Source organism: Chanodichthys erythropterus, chromosome 12 (assembly GCF_024489055.1).
Source record: "Chanodichthys erythropterus isolate Z2021 chromosome 12, ASM2448905v1, whole genome shotgun sequence".
In the NCBI taxonomy this organism is placed as follows: domain Eukaryota; kingdom Metazoa; phylum Chordata; class Actinopteri; order Cypriniformes; family Xenocyprididae; genus Chanodichthys; species Chanodichthys erythropterus.
In genome coordinates, this window is record NC_090232.1 from 33,009,855 (window position 1) to 33,027,259 (window position 17,405).

The 17,405-nt window shown below is 39.2% G+C and overlaps 1 protein-coding gene across 8 annotated transcripts in view; it reads left to right on the forward strand.

Annotated features, from left to right (window-relative positions):
• tenm3 (teneurin transmembrane protein 3) overlaps window positions 1–17,405 on the forward strand; it is a 284,146-nt gene that overhangs the window by 262,976 nt on the left and 3,765 nt on the right. For all 8 annotated transcript variants that reach the window (XM_067404649.1, XM_067404648.1, XM_067404651.1 and 5 more), the window contains 7 exons: window positions 1,172–1,421; window positions 8,096–8,328; window positions 8,835–8,989; window positions 11,820–12,694; window positions 13,540–13,715; window positions 14,536–14,771; window positions 15,498–15,794. In XM_067404649.1, coding sequence (XP_067260750.1) covers window positions 1,172–1,421; window positions 8,096–8,328; window positions 8,835–8,989; window positions 11,820–12,694; window positions 13,540–13,715; window positions 14,536–14,771; window positions 15,498–15,794 — 2,222 coding nt within the window. The remainder of the gene's footprint in view (window positions 1–1,171; window positions 1,422–8,095; window positions 8,329–8,834; window positions 8,990–11,819; window positions 12,695–13,539; window positions 13,716–14,535; window positions 14,772–15,497; window positions 15,795–17,405) is intronic.

Genomic DNA, 17,405 nt, shown 5'->3' on the forward strand with positions numbered 1-17,405 from the left:
CTAGGGAACCAAAACAAAAAGATATATTATTTTTTAAAACTTACTGTGATGCATCCAACAGTCATTTCATCATGTGATTCGATTAATTGATTTGCTTAAGTCGCCTGTGCCATATAATCATTCTAGCAGCATGTGTTTAGGCTGTTTATCGATTCTGAACTGCTGCCAGATTGCCCCTTTTCTCACTGCTGAATATATTAACAGTAGAATTATCAGAATGCTACGTTACAATAAGCCAGACAGTTGTGAACCAGTCTGAAAATGACAACACCCTTTGATAACATTACATTAAGGTGCAAATCATCTGAGGATAAAATATTCAAAAGCAAAAATTAATTACTGCTTAAGAAATGCTAATAAGTAAGATAAGAAGCAGTTCTTTTTTTCCCCTAATTGTTCATAATGTTAGTTTGATATGTTTCCTTATTTATTTCTTCCTAATTTATATAATTAAAATGGTTAAAAAAATAGTAATTTAATATCCTATTTAGCCAAAGGTATTGATAAAGAGGTAGAATATTGAATAAACTACAGATCTCTTGATGTTCATGGGATTTATGGGTTATTATAGCCGTAATGAGAAATTGCATAGATAACTCTCTAGTGGGTATTGCTGATTACATTTCATAGATTTTTTTCTTCTTTTGCTTTGATTACTGTATGATTGGTTTGGTGTGGTCCAGCTGTTAAAAAGTCAGGCTGATAACTTGAAAGGCTGTAGGTTCAGTCCCTGCAAGGGGTTTTCCATCAGATTTCTGCCCTTGAGCAAAGCCTATCCTCAGGTTGCTGCTGGGGGGGATTGTCGGGTATACACACTATGAAGTCTGTGTTTGTATATATATATATATATATATATATATATATATATATATATATATATATATATATATATATATATATATATATATATATATATATATATATATATATATATATATATATATATATGCGTGTGTGTGTGTGTTGTATATGGCTGTTTGCAGTACTGGATCTTACTGTTAATATTGTATATCAAAGACTTAAATTAATGATACATTATCAAAATCACAGCTATGTATATTCATTAGTCATTAGATTATATGAATTTTTAATTTAGCTTCTTCATCTTTCCAACGTCAGCTACTTTATGATAAGCTGAGTAACTCACCCACACAAACCTCTTGTCCTGCAGGCATCCTGTACAAAGGCAACGGTGAGAACGTCTTCATCTCCCAGCAGCCTCCAGTGATCAGCACCATTATGGGTAATGGGCGCAGGCGCAGTATCTCCTGCCCCAGCTGTAATGGCCAGGCTGATGGCAACAAACTACTGGCTCCAGTGGCCCTCGCCTGTGGATCTGATGGCAGCCTGTTTGTCGGCGACTTCAACTACATCAGACGCATCTTTCCCTCTGGAAACGTTACCAGTGTTATGGAGCTGAGGTAAGAAACGCAAGCTAGTAAAAAAGAAATGGAAGAAAATTGAAAGAGGTATAAAAGATTTGAGCTAATGATATGGATACTGCATGTTGTTAAGACCGTAATATGGGGCATTCAGCTCAGTATATGGCTGATGTGATCTGAAAAGAACGCGCTGACAGTGACTGAGTTCTCGTCTGTAGAGAGTGACTCATTACTGGTGCTCTCGCCCCCCTAAGACGAAAAGAATTACATATTCCCATACTTCGCTTTTTTATGATCCACCACCAGCCTTCTATTGAGCTCGTCCAGCCCACATCAAAGGCTGTGTGTCTGTGTGTGTGTGTGTGTGTGTGTGTGTGTCTGTTTATTTACTGGGCTCAGAGAAATAACAGTGTTTATCTCTCAGAGTATTTCTGCCAACTAAACAAAGTTTTTTGTATCTTCAAAGAGATTAATCACTGAGATTTATAGTATGGTTATAAAGTTTATCATTTCAAGAAGCTGTTGATTCTAAGTATGTTTATTTTTTATTGAAATGTAATTGTATTTTGTTGGTTACAAGGCACCAAATCTATTGTGGTTGAGTTTCATTTCAGTTGGCATTCAAAAACTCACGTCATTCATTTCTTTTACAGCAGTTTAGCCAAAAGTTACAGCACTACAGTTTTGGATTGACACAAGAGTTAGTAAATTATGACAGATTTTTCCTTTAACAGGAAGATATCAACAAAAAGCACGGTCAGATGTGCCACCTCTGTAATAGAATGATTAGTTTTGATTGTTCAGTATCCATTAAAAAAAAAGAAATTGTGGTTTAATTTTAGTGCAGCATGCTTATATTAATGTAATAATCTAAACTATCTCAAATATTCAAACTGTATTCTCTCCTGACTGTGATCACAGTGTGTGAATAATCAAAACACCATGAAGTGCAGAAGTGCAGAGCTGATACATTACAAGCATGAGGTGAACACATGTGCCCTTTTCTTTCAAACCTCAAGACCTGTCATTTCCTTTCTTTAGATCTAGAGTGGGCTCACACATCCACACAAACAGAGACGCGTAGATATTCTTTCAAAGTGCTCTCAGGGTTCCTCTATATGAAATCAGAGCCGCGTCTCGGGTCTTTTATGGACTCTCGCTGAAACGATCATAAATTCTTCCCTCACACTCGGCGGGGCCTAGAGGGCCCTCCGTGTCACTCTCTGCTCTCCTGCAGCACCTCATTTAGCCATTGCGGTGATACATGACCGCTACCTCTTATCTCCTCTCTTTCCTTATCTCTTATTCCTTTCTCTTTCCCCTTAAATCGTCTGTCTCGTCCTTTTAGCCGCCTCTCGTTTTCCATCTCATGTTTTCCGTGCCTGTGTTTTTCTGTCATTGACACTTACTGTATTTTTAACCTTTTCTTATCATCTTCCTTTCATTCCATCTGCCCCCAACTTGATACCCACACAAAAATGTCTCGTATGTGCACTCACACGAGTTCTCTATAAATGGCCCAGCACTTAACAGGTTTCAGTATCATCTTTGTGTGTCTGCTGCTCCTGTAAATTAAATTCCTTCATTAAAGCACTTAAACACATGGATGAAGAAAATGAAATGGTGGTCCTCTGTGCGACATATTCACAGCGTGGCTTCTGTGCGGCTAAAGGCAATGTTTAAGGAATTGCTTTTCATTGTCTGGGACACAATCAATTTGCTATTATGGGCCTGTTAACCTCAGCATGTGCTGTGAGCTCATACTGTTCTTCAGTTCCCAGGTGGAATATTCACACATCCAACTCTGTTTAAGAAACAAGACAAAGTACAGTTAACGGCCCTGTCTCGCTGCGTTATTTCCCGTCTATGTGATTAATATTATGCACACCTGTTTTTTTTTTTTTCACTTTCTTGACAAGATTTATGTGCTTCTGCTGTTTTACTCTCTCTCTCCCTTTTCTTATCTGTCTTATTTCTGTTCTTTTTTCCTCTGCTATCCTAAGAAATAAAGATTTCAGACATAGGTAAGCCATCTCATTAATGCACAGCTCCTTCCATTCTGGTGCAGTCTATTATTTAAAGTGATATTGTCCTCATAATGGATGTTGCATGCCATCAGATGTAATGTAAATGTGTGTCATCTGCTTCAGATGTTTCTAGAGTAGCAATGACATTTTGAGATCATTCTTAAAGTGTGTTTGATTTTCTTTGTATTATTTAACTCATACTTCATTTGGTTTAAAGCTCATTGCCCAAATCTTCAGTAAAGTGAGGTCTGAAAGCCTAAGACCACTAGTAATGTTTTTAATATGTATAACATTTTGAGTGTTCATTTTACTTGAAGTTTGTGTGAAACCTGATAATCCATTGCACATACAGGATGCTCTTTGGAAGCATCTAAAATTAAATCTGAACTTTTCAATTTTTAAATCAAATTTTAATTCCAGGATTAAACGACAGTATGTATCCCGGATTTTCAATGTGGTCTCAGACTTGAACTTCACTATATGGACTTCTTCAGATGTATCTGTTAATTGTGCATGAATGGTGTGGTTTCATTGAAAACACTACAGTACAGGTTATGACAACAGATCTGAATTCCTGACAAAATCGTTAGAATAATGCAAAATAATGGCTATAATTTTTCTTCAAACACAGTCTTAGTTTGTCATTGCTTTGTAAATCAACATCACTAATCCCATGGGGAAGTTCCCATGTCTTCCCAACACAATGAGAAATTCCTTTCAACCCTTTTTTTCTTGCTTCACTGTGTGGTTATAAGGGTAGCTTAGCTCAGGCATTTGTGTAGAACTCAAGTAAAACATTTTCTTTTAATGTGGCATATTGCATACAGCATACCAGAAAGTCAAAAGATACCTCATGTAGCTTAGAAAGAAATAGTTTGTTTTTTGAATTTTGTCTGCGCCTTTGATTCTCTGGCCAGAAAAGGTTTAAGTAAAATACACAGACGTCCATTTTAGCTGACACTGGTGTAGACCTGTTTTCTCAGGAAGGATTCAGGACATAAACTTCTCTTGACAGGACTCCAGTACTTCAGCTCCAAATGTCTCCACCCTGGACAAGCAAAAGTTCCTGATAAACACTGCAAATAGGCCCTCATCATCCCACACATGTTTGAATAGTTCCAGTTGAGGGGCGATGAACAGAGCGTTGTAGATGTTGATATCCTACATTAAGTTCTGTTTGAAACCTCTGTAGTGTTAAATCGCAGAAGTATGGAGCTCATGAATGGAAATAAATGCGAGTAATTTGAGGTGGGCGAGCCAAAGCCATTAGAGCCTGTTGAATAAATTTGCAACTAGGGATAAATTTAGGAATCCCGTGGACATGCTAACCATTCCTCTCTGTCTCCTACCAAATCATTTAAAATGGAATTAAAGGCCAACTTAGCTATATGGTTACATTGTGTGTGGGCAAAATCGTTCAGTGTACGTAATTAAAAGAGCGTATTTTTAGACAAATCCATCTTTTCACCAACATTTCTCAATGCTTCTGAAAAACAAAAACGACCCATTAAGCATTAATGACTCTGAATTAATAAGTGCTAAGAGTTATTAATTCACAACCACTGTTTCTGGCTGGTGAACATTATAAGCCACCTAATGGCTAGCCTTCGACTTCCTGTCCCAGATGTCTCGGCCCATCTGTATGTGTCATCAAGGCACGCCCATATAGCCTAATACTCCACAGAGCCTCATAAACTTAGGAGATTATTGACCCCAAACCTCAGTGTCCTTAAACCAAGCCTTCTCTAATCCTCTACCCTCCCTGCTTCACTCCCAGAACTCACATTTGTTTCCATTTGGCACAGTAAAATGGTATATTAGTTTTAGCCTGTTTGATCTGTATTTACTCTAAGGGTGATGTGGCATCTGTGCCACATTGCAACAATAATTAACATCATCCTGACACCTTCTTAGCCCTTTGGTTCTTAGTACCATAGCAAAAACTTTTTTTTTATTTTTTTTTTTATTTAACTATTTAAAATTTAAATATATGAAATAAATTAAGTTTGATAATTTTAATGCTAGTAATGATTATACGTATACGTAAATACATGCGCGAAGTTAAAGCGGGCTTGCAAATGCAGGCTTTCAAATAGCTCCACGCAATGAGTCAGTTAATATATATGTGTGTGTATTGGCACGATTATTCAATTAATTAGCCAATTTCGTTCATCATTGGCATGTTTGTGTGATGCGCATCCCTGTCCAACGTGCACTGTTGACGCACCCAGAGGCGCAGTTTCTACCAACGCGCTCTAACAAAAAAATATTGCGCCATTGACTTTAGACTTTAGACCAGGTTTGAGTTGGTCTATGGCGCAGTCTATTTTCAGCTCCTTAAAATAGCAATGCGCCGGCAATGCACCTGAACACACCTCTTTTTTAGACCAGCACTAACTGGCGCAAATGCATTTACTAATTTAAGGATGTGGCGCTGAACGAGAAAACGCGAAAGGCGCCGGACGCAAACTAGCAAACACACTTGCGCTGCGCCTTGACGCCGCATTGCGCCGGGTGTATTATAGGGCCCAATAAGTGGCAAGTCTATTGCACTTACACTTTGACTTAAAGGTGCAATATGTAAGAATTTTGCAGTAAAATATCCATAAACCACTAGGCCAGTGTTATATATTTTGTTCAGTTGAGTACTTACAATATCCCAAATGTTTCCAACTATTTGAAAATCGTGAGAAAATTGCAATTTTAACCAAGGCTCCGGGACTTGTGAGGAGTCGCCTGTCAATTGCATCATGCCCGTGTTACCCTCGGTTTCCTGTTTTATTTAGTGAAAACCATGAAAACACCAAAGACTCTTTAATATATTACATGTTTTAATAGACAAGGGAACAACTGTTTTGATATATTTATAGACAGAAAACTAATTATTGTTATATAGCTCAACAAGTTTAGTCTTATTGTTTAAATCTAATTTTCTTGATTTATTTTCGAGTACCAAGCTTTACCATGCCTCAGAGAAAAATACTATTTTGTGAAGTAGCTAACATAACATAATCAGATGCAGCATTATTTAGTATCACAGCATTTTCTCCATCATACAATAGGTTTTAAAATGAACTGCATGCAATTTATAAACACAAGCCATCCAGCATTTAATATGATATTCTAAAATCTTACTGCAGTGTGTAACAGTGTCTCACAGCAGCCGCCGAGTGAACGCGCGGAGTAACGTTATAACATCATTTTCAACACACTCAAATGTATCTAATATGATAAACAGAGCTGCGTTACCTCACACTCATGATCAGAAAAGCGGAGCGGTGCTGGTGACTGCGGCATAATTAAAGTTCTGCTGCTCGTGAGGCATGTGTTGCGCAATCACTCCAGCGGCCTCGTTCAGCTCCCACAACACTCGGTCCTAAACAAAGAGTGCTGTCTTTATAATCAACAAAGCTGATATCCCTTCAGTTCAACCGTAGCGAAAGCTCACTGACTTGAGTGAAAACTCCCATTATAATCAAAAATCTGTCTACACTGCAAAAATGTCAAACATGAATGCTCAACGCTGCAAAAACACATTGTAAATAGAAACCTTTGACAATCTTCACAGAGCGCTCACACATATACAGATGGGATCGTTTGAAAGCAGCACCTATCAGCGGGTACCAGACTGGCCTGGTACTCGATACTACTAGTACTGTAGAAAGACTGGTGTGTTGCGTTTTTAATTGTACATATAAACTTGGTACCAAAGTACAGGTACTTTTGGCAACCTTACTGTAAACACACTTTAATGTAATGAGCTTCTTTGCTGCTTTCTAAACACCACTAAAATTAGGTCCCTTAGGTGACCTTCACATCAGGAGCATGCCTGTGATGGCTTAAATTCCTACCTCCATAAGCAGCTTACTAGGTTTTGCAAAATATCTAACCAAAAAATGAGCTCAAACATGAAGCCCAACATCACTCTGTAAATTTGGATCAGGATCAGGAAGTGAGGTTATCTAAAAATATAGATTAAAAGCTAGTCAGTTACTGTACAAAGCAGAGGTTTCAGCTACAGCAGCCGCCATCTGTTCCAAAACATATCGAGAATGGTCTGCCCCGCAGCCAACCCTCTTGCAAGGTGTCTGTGCTCTATTCTTAGTCCTTAGTCACTTCTAATTGAAACACTGCGACAAGTTGTTGAATTTCTTCAGCAGATACATCACTTCATGTTGCTTGCTGGCTTTTTCCTTTGTTGTAGGGGTGTGGGTGGGAAGTGCAAATGATTGAAAGGATGTGACAGTTTGGTGGGCATCATTATGGTTGTGTCAGACGATAGTGATTTCCAGTCATAACGCATTAGGTTCACTCTGACAGAGTGCTCAACTCCTTTCCCCTCTAACTGGCCAGGCCAAACAAGTACAGTACATCCACTTTAACAATAAAACATAATAGCCTAAGATTAGTGATCACATTTCTATACATCCGTAAGCTTTCACCAACTTAAAACTTTGTGGTTGTTATTTTATGAATATTATCATAATGGTTTACGGACAAAAGACAACTAAAAAAAGAAGTTTTCAGTTCAAATCTGTTCAGTTATCTGTAAGCTTGTGTCATTTGGCCAAAAAAAAAATGAAATTACTTCCTATCCTTTTGTTGTATATGTTTGTTTAAATTTCTGTATAAGTAAACTATTTTGTCATTCTTGTAATTGTGAAATTTCTACCTTTGTCCCATTAGCAACAATCCCGCACATAGATACTACCTAGCAACAGACCCGATGACAGGTCAGCTGTATGTTTCGGATACCAACTCACGACGAATCTTCAGGCCTAAAGCCCTAACAGGAACCAAAGAGCTGCTGCAGAACGCAGAGGTTGTGGCAGGGACCGGAGAGCAGTGTCTGCCATTTGATGAGGCTCGATGTGGGGATGGAGGCAAGGCCACCGAGGCGCTACTTCTGGGACCCAAAGGTGAAGAGACCGAACACCCGCAAATCAATATGGACTACTATAGCTAAACATGACATACTTCTGTTCTCTCTCTCTCTCACACACACACATGTGCATATGTTTTGTTTTGCTTTTAAAGTAATATTGGTTTCATTTAAAGTTATCAACACAGTAACATCCAGCTAGTAAGTACATTTCTATGAGAGAACTAGTGAGGCCTATGATCCTCACTGAATCAGAGCGCCAAAGGGTTCAGTTCCTTACCTCATGGTTTTAGCTCTGACAAGATAAAAAAAAAACAACTGCTTCCTGCATATTACTTGCTCTCAACATCACTCTTAGCTCAGAAATAATTCACCACCCAAAAGCACATTGTGAATAATTCACCAAGTGCCGCGTCTTCAGTGACCTGGAAACCACAGGGGCAAGCGTGACATGTGTATCAGTCGTGTTTCGCCTGTTTGCAGGTGCAGTGTGTGTGTCTATTTGCAGATTTCACATCTGCCCCCCTCCCCCTCTCTATGTAGGCATTGCTGTGGATAAGAACGGATTCATCTATTTTGTGGATGGTACCATGATCCGGAAAGTAGACCGGAATGGCATCATCTCAACACTGCTGGGGTCTAATGACCTTACATCTGCTCGCCCTCTGACCTGTGATACCAGCATGCATATCGGACAGGTATATATCTATACTCACCTGCTCTACATCACTGCTTGAATTATTTTTGATTATTATTTAATTATTAATTTGTCTATTTATTGCTGAAACAAAAGAAAAGCTGCAATACTTCTAACCTGAAAGCTGATTTATAGAGTTGAATTCAGTCCAGTTATGCCACTGGGCTAAAACAAATATTTAAAGGCAGAAAGGTCAAACTTTGATTTATTTCAGAATGTGATCTGTGATTCTCAGTACAAAGATTTAGCTGTTTAAACCTGATCCTCTAGCTTTATCACTGAAGTGGTGTTAGGATGACTGGCCTCGTTTCAAAGATAAAAGCAAAGGCTGGAATCAATTGAAACTGTTGCCTCATTTGAACTGGAAGGCAGAATTGTTTTTCATGTTGCCCCTGATACAGTGTTTTCAGAGGGGATTTGTTGAATGATTATTTAAAAATACATTTTAATATTATTTTGTATTTATTTACAATTTGTTTATAATTATTAAACATTTGTTTTATCCGGAACCCTGTAAGTAATAGTTTGTTATTTAAAGGACCATAACTGAGAGTTTTACAGCTTGCAGACTTTTACATTTTTTTTCTATCCAACTACTTACAGTAGACTGCACTATGACCTCCTATCTATACACTGACCTCAAGACATACTTTAAGGCCCAAATCAGGAACACTTTTAGAATGAAGTGAAAACCAAAAGCCTGAGATCAGCCCTCTGTAGCAGCCTCCACCCAAACAAAAACCAGAGAAACTTTCTTAAAGACCTGGAGCTCCCCCCCATGGCTGCTCTCCCTCTGGTGCTAAATGCATATAATCACCTTAGCTTAATGAGTCTGTGGAAAACATCATCAGTTAGAATTTCTTGGATGACATTGCTGACAGGTCCACTCTGTAGTTTTTTCCTCATTAAAAAAGTTTTACACAAAAAATAAATGGTACATTTGAAAAATATGATTAAGATGATGCACACTCCCATGAGATGAAGACTGCAGTCAAATCAGTAGCCTAATAAAAGCTGCTTTATTTTACATGGAGTAATTCTCATTATGTGAACTCCAGTTGAGATCACATGATCAGCTGACTAATACTAGTTTTATCTCAGTACCCCACTCTGATAGGGCACATTATGGAATAAATTACTGTAATCATAGCTGACTGCAAATAGAGTATGTCTGCTATGGCAATAGCTGAAAATGTATGTGATGCTACATATCAGCCAACCCAACAAACAAGAAACTGTGTTCTTTGGTAGCACATCTCTATTGTGTGGTAGGAGTGAGACTCCTTTTTACTTGCAACTTTATTATCAAAAGGGCCTTTGTCTTGAAAATGGGTGATTTGCAGTGTTTAGTAAACTTTAGAAAACTATTCATAATCTTAGGCAGCATCCTTCCTTCCTGCTCTTTCTATTTTCTGGTCTCCCCAACTACCCCATTTGTCTCTGTCTAAGTGATGGAGGTTGGGGATGAGACATAAGGCGGTTGTCTAACATACCCTTGGGTCCAGGCTCAGTGAAGCTCAGTGAAGTATGGACAGACCCAGACAGTTGGTGTCAGCCTCACAATTACCCAAACGTTTGCTGTAGCGAGTCATCGATGTGCATCATTAAGGATATATACAGCTCAACCTACACAACTGTCACCTACCTCAGTTAAGCCAATAGGGAGGGCAGAAAAAAAAAACTCAAAAAGCTCTACAAGGAAATCTTCGTTAAATCTGGGTCTTAAAATCTTCAGTCTAAATCAAGTTGGTCCCCAGAGAATACAAAAGTACTCTCTCTGCTTTTGAGGCTACCTAGTTGTGATTTTGCATATCAGGTGGTGACCTGGGAGTTGATGAAACATTTTAGGTGGCATGTTGTGGCGCACCCAAGTAAAATCCGTTTGCCCTGAGTAAAATCTGGTCTTGAGTTCATGTATTATGTAGAAGGTGGAATCACAGACGGGCCATGGCTGAGCAGAGAAAGCTTTTATCCACAGGAGCCGCTGTAGTTCAGAACCATTACGCTTTAATGTGGTGCTCTTCAAAGACGCTTAACCTGCCTTTGTGGTCAGGGTGCAGGTTCATAGCAGGAAGGAAAAGAGTGAATGGACAGAAAGAGAACCAAGGAGAAGAAACGAAGACACCTTGTTGAGGAAAGTCCCAGACATGCTATACAAGTTGATTTCATTGAGAATAAGTCTCCATCAATGTTCATTCAAAGCTTTAGGAACAGACTGACAATTAAATTGTCAGCAAATCTTCACAAGAGTGAGTTAAAGATTATGCAGTTGCATAAGTTTTTCCCACGGGCACTTGGCAGAGTTATTGAAGTTGTCGAGACTGTATTCAAGAAATATTGAAACCAGATAATTCAGATAGACAAGACAATGTATGATCAAGGGAAGAATACTTGCACTTTTCTCTGTGTGTCTGAGAGAAAGTGTGTGCTGGTGAATGATTTTATTTTATTAATAGACGTCCAAACAAGACTGTCCTTGCAAACCTCCTTTAACAGCCTTGTTGAAGTAGTGGAGGTATTCCAGTCCTCCATGTGGACAATGTTGTTCTGGTTGTGCTTTTGTTTGCCAGACAGTTGTTCCCTGTAGGCGCTGAGGAATTGCATCCCCTTGCAAAATAAATGACCCAGCGACAGGCAAATCGAATGAACTAGAGGCATCCAATGTATTAAGCCTCCAAAGTAACAGATCCTTCTTCATCAGTGTCAGACCCAAACATCAACTGTGCACAGAGTGAGAGAGCAGGCGGTAGATGTAATAATGTGTCTGTGTGTATATGCAAGCCAGTTTCTGTAAGTGATCTACCTCCCTGTTTGGTCTGTCCTTTCCCCAGGTGCGGTTAGAGTGGCCTACAGACCTGGCCATCAACCCTATGGACAACTCTATCTATGTGCTTGACAACAACGTTGTACTACAGATAACCGAGAATAGGCAGGTGCGAATTGTGGCAGGCAGACCTATGCATTGCCAGGTGCCGGGCATCGAGTATACCATGGGAAAGCGTGCCATCCAGACCACTCTAGAAGGTGCGACAGCCATTGCTCTGTCATACAGCGGTGTGCTCTATATTGCTGAGACGGATGAAAAGAAGATCAACCGCATCAGACAAGTCAGCACGGACGGCGAGATTTCTCACTTGGCAGGAGCGCCCTCTGACTGCGACTGCAAGAATGACGCTAACTGTGACTGTTATCAGACAGGCGATGGGTATGCCAAAGATGCTAGGCTAAATGCTCCTTCATCTCTGGTGGTCTCTCCCGATGGAACGCTCTACGTAGCTGACCTGGGAAACATTCGAATCCGCGCCATACGTCACAATCGACCTCCGCAAGGCTCTTCAGGTCTTTATGAAGTTGCTTCACCTGCCTCGCAAGAACTCTATGTGTTTGACTCCAACGGAACACATCAGTACACTATGAGCTTGGTCACTGGTGACTATAAGTACAACTTTAGCTACAGCAATGAGGATGATGTCACCGCTGTAACAGATAGCAGTGGAAATACGCTACGGGTTCGTCGTGACCCCAATCGAATGCCAGTGCGCATTGTTGCCCCTGACAACCAGGTCATTTGGCTGACAATTGGTACAAATGGAGGACTTAAGACCCTCACAGCACAGGGGCAGGAGCTAGTGCTCTTCACCTACCATGGTAACAGCGGCCTGCTAGCCACCAAAAGCATCCAAATTGGCTGGACCACATTTTATGAGTGAGTGCTTCTACTAATTAATTTACACTGTAGAAAACTGTACCTCTGTATATCTTTTTTTATTATTATTACATTTTAAATCTCAGATATTCAGTGTGGTCACAGATAAAAAAAAAAAAAAAAAATGAAGATTGAGTTTTTACCTTTTTAAAGATTGTTGTAGTATACATTCCTGCTGCAGGGTTTAATGCTTCTCTAAGTCTTCTCCTTCTGCAAAAATGCAGCCTGTAGTTACAGAACCTACCATTTAATTTCACCACATGCTATTTAGAGCATGGTGAAAATGCTAAATGAATTTGAATGACATTTTCCGGCTGGTGGTGTACCAAAAGGTTTTGCATAATGCCAGTCTGGGGTAGGTCCTTCTGGCCAACATGTTGGACACAGCGTCTGTGCGCTTACCCTGCAATAACCACAAAGACATTGCAGGCATTGACAAACCTAAATGATTATGACTTCAATGAGTGAAGTTTTTATGATGTTTGTGGGTAAGAATTAATCCCGTTTTTATATAGAAAATGCCTCAGGCCAGTTGTGAGTGTGCAAGGCAACTCAAACTAGGCAGCATTTGTCAAAAAGCAAACCACACTGGACAGAAACAGCCTATTTCACATTTTTTCTCCACTTTTGTTTATGACATATTTTTCTTTGACTAGTGTACACGATCAGGTTGTCCATTTGACCTCTGTCAGATAGCATACACATAAACAAGGCCCAAACAAGACTGACTATAAACGGTACATGCACACTGGTCTGCTTAATGTCATTCCATCATGAGAACTGCTGACTACACGTCAGTGAGGTCCAACTGCAAAAGGTGCTCTAATGGCATTTTTGATTTTCAGCTATGACAGTGAGGGACGCCTGACCAATGTGACATTCCCCACCGGGGTTATCACCAGTCTGATTGGAGAGATGGACAGAGCACTAACAGTGGACATTGAGACCTCAGGCCGAGATGACGATGTCAGCATCACCACCAACCTCTCCTCCATTGACTCATTTTACACATTAGTTCAAGGTGCGGCAAGTCTCTACTGTATTATCATTATTAAAAATGACCCCTGATGGTGTTTTAAACTGACTTGTTGCTTTAAGTCTTGGAAATGTTCCACACTGCTAATCAAGCTGTAACTCACAGGTTAAATCAATATTAATGACCAAACACTCATTACTCATTCATTAGAGCTAAAATTGTCAGATGGTAATTTATAGTTTCACTATAATCACAGCACCACAGGGAATGAAAACAAACTGGACAGCTGGGCTCTGAAATAATATATCTGCATAGCACAATTTAAAGCTGAATTCTTTTAATGTTAAAATACTTTTAATAACCTTAGCCCAGCTTAATATGTAAAGACAACAAGTAAGACATCTGTAGGTTTATAAAACCTACCAGTGGCCTGAGTTTGGAACAGCTCAATCCATTTATTCAACCAGTAGCAGATGGGAAACCTGTTTAAAAAGTTATATTTGCAATTTTAGTTGGTGATGCAGAAATTACACACTTCAGTTTAATATAGTGAGGTAACAGACAGCAATAGGGTGAATTTGGGAAAAGTAATTAGATTAAAGTGAATTTAATTAGATCAAAGAAGATTATGTATTTATGTGTTACAGCGCAACCGCGGCACAAACCAAAGAAGTTAATGTCTCATGGGGTTTTATTTTTACAAATCCCTTTCTAACCTTCTTAACTAAATAGGATGTGACTTGAAAATAAAAATCAAGGTGGTGATCCTGCCACACTGAATTCACAGTCTTAACTTAATCCTCATAACCTATCTTCTGCTTTTTCCCCCCACTACTTCTCGTTTCAATGGTTTTCCTCTTCATAGATCAACTAAGAAACAGCTACCAGGTTGGCTATGATAACTCTATGAGGGTCATCTACGCCAATGGAATGGACTCTCACTTCCAGACCGAGCCTCATATTCTTGCAGGCGCATCCAACCCAACAGTGGCCAGAAGAAACATGACCCTGCCCGGAGAGAATGGACAGAACTTGGTGGAGTGGCGCTTCAGAAAAGAACAGAACAGGGGGAAGGTTGTAGTTTTCGGCAGGAAACTCAGGGTATGTAAAAATGTCATTAAGACGAATCTTTATCAAGAGTCATATATATTAGATGTGTAACATACATTATGTCTGTACATTACTCTTTTTGGTACTGTATGACTGAAATAAGAGGCTTCATCTTTGATCTTAATTGCCATATCATATCCACATTGCTATTTGAACTAGAGAATGGCTTAAGAAAAGCTTTTGTCTAGTCATCAGCTTCTGTCAATGAATCAGACTATTTATTATTTTTCTTTTTTTGTAATTCAGTGTTTTTTTATTTTTGAGAAAGCATACAGAACATTTTGCAATACTAGAAAGAAAACTTATTAGACCACTATTACAAGTATACCGCACTATAATTCTATTATTTTTCTATATTTTTCTTTTGTTATGAAGAGGAGTTATGAAGAGCAGCTGAATTGTTACAGTGTCCTCTGTTGTTCTTCCTCTTCTTATTTGTTCCACAAAAGAAGCAGGCCATCTCAGAGCATCAATAAAGCAACCATGATTAATATTTGGGAAACTGCTCTGGCATTTCAAAACCTCTGAGTGGCTAGCAAAAAATGAGACTAGGAGAATTGTGAAAATTGTGAAAATGTGTTGTTGGCCAAAATGTATGACATTTTTGTGTTCTATTTAGTCTTCAACTCCACACAAAAAATACTATACCTGTTGTTAGCAATTAATGTTCTAATCAATAAAATATTCTGATAAATATTCTGTTTTCCTATCATAAAGGTCAACGGTAGAAACCTGCTGTCTGTGGACTATGACCGCTCACTGCGCACAGAGAAAATATATGATGACCATCGAAAGTTCCTTCTGAAGATTGTGTATGATGCTTCTGGTCATCCTACACTATGGGTGCCCAGCAGTAAGCTGATGTCTGTCAACCTCACCTATTCCAGCTCTGGCCAGGTCACAAGCATCCAGAGAGGACCCACAATTGAGAGGGTAGAATACGACAGCCAGGGACGCATAGTCTCCAGAACCTTTGCTGATGGCAAAACCTGGAGTTACACCTATTTGGACAAGGTGAGAATTTTTTTAAACAGTAGATAGGAATCTTTTACCAGAAGATTTGTTAGAGTGCATTGCATATGTATTGTTATTTGTCAGAAATTTCCAAAGGTTATTTTGCAAGGATGTTTAGACAGTATTTGTAAAGTACTAAGTTCCTTGCGTCAAATGCTGCAAGCACATACATTTGATACTGCAGCACTAATTTAAATGATCAATTGTAAGTCTAACCTATGTAAGGCTTGGCATTAAGGGTAAATGCTTTTTGGAGATTGGTAGTATAAATATTCCACTTACCTTGTATGGAAATGCAGCCATCACATAAGAATACTGGATTGGAACAAAATGGGAGCAAGTAATTAATGACCAAAATCGTAATTTCTGGGTGAACTGTTTCTTTGAGTTAACTATCGATTTACTGATGATTACTCCCTTTGAATTGTTTCTCATGAAGCACACCATTATCACTGTGTCAGCAGTATAAACATGAAGTTTGCTGGTCCAAAGAAAACCGGGAAATAGCTGTACAAAAAAGAGGCCCATGTGGGTGGTTTATAGACTTCAAAAACTGGTATGTGCAGAGAGGGAGAGAAACTGGATGTTGTGGATGTTTGAGGGAAATGGCTTAGTAAAGTCTCATATAGACAAAGATACAGTCTTAAAATGAGACTGCAGGGAAAACTCAGGGTTTGAGCTCAGCCTAAGGATACCATAAAGAAAGAGACAAAGAGTGATATGAAAAGAATAACTTGTACCCCCAACCCTTCATACTTCCAGGACATCACACATTTTTTGGCTGTTGTATGCTGTACACTTGTGTATATAGTTGTTTAAATATTATGAAATAATTTTGCAGTTTCAGACAGATAAAAAAATGAGTTTCCTGCAAGAGAGCACTCAGGTTTTGTGGCAAAACAAAAGTTTTGTGGCAAGAAAAACCACTGTGCAAAAGTGTAGATTAAATATGCATGGATAGTCTGTCTTTCCGTCGCCTGCCACATGAGCAGGTAGCGTGACCAGTGAGAGGATATCAAACATACGCCACCAGCAGTGCCTAGGGAACTAGAATAATGTCTGTCCAAGTATGGTTGACAAGGTGAAGGCTTCTCAAAGGTAGACAACTACTGTAGCAATTCCCCAAGATGGAGAGGCCTCTAAGGATATCCCTCAAAATCTGCAGACGTCAGTCTGTGTGCTTATTTTATCAGGCAAGACGTATATACGTATAGAGTGATGCGGCAGCTCTGAATGCCACAGTCTCAGATCCATTCAACGAAAGGCTCTGGGGATGTCAGTACTTAAGCCCCACGGCAAGAAACACTTATTTATCATCCTTTGCTTCAATTCACCTCTCACATTGTCCAACAAGACCCAAAACAGGTACAGAATAAACATGAGGCCTCCATCATTCCTAACTCAAAGACAACTTGCTGACTTGTTTGTTTACCTCAAGCTTCCAGCTTAGCATACAGATGCATTTTAAAACCCCTTTTTATTGATGCTCCAGTTCCACAATATTCAGAGCACGAAAACCGTTTTCAACTCACCTTATTGAGATAAGTATGGGCACATCATGAGGCTAAAGCCAGTAATTGCAGTACATTTTATATTTATGCAGCAATGCAC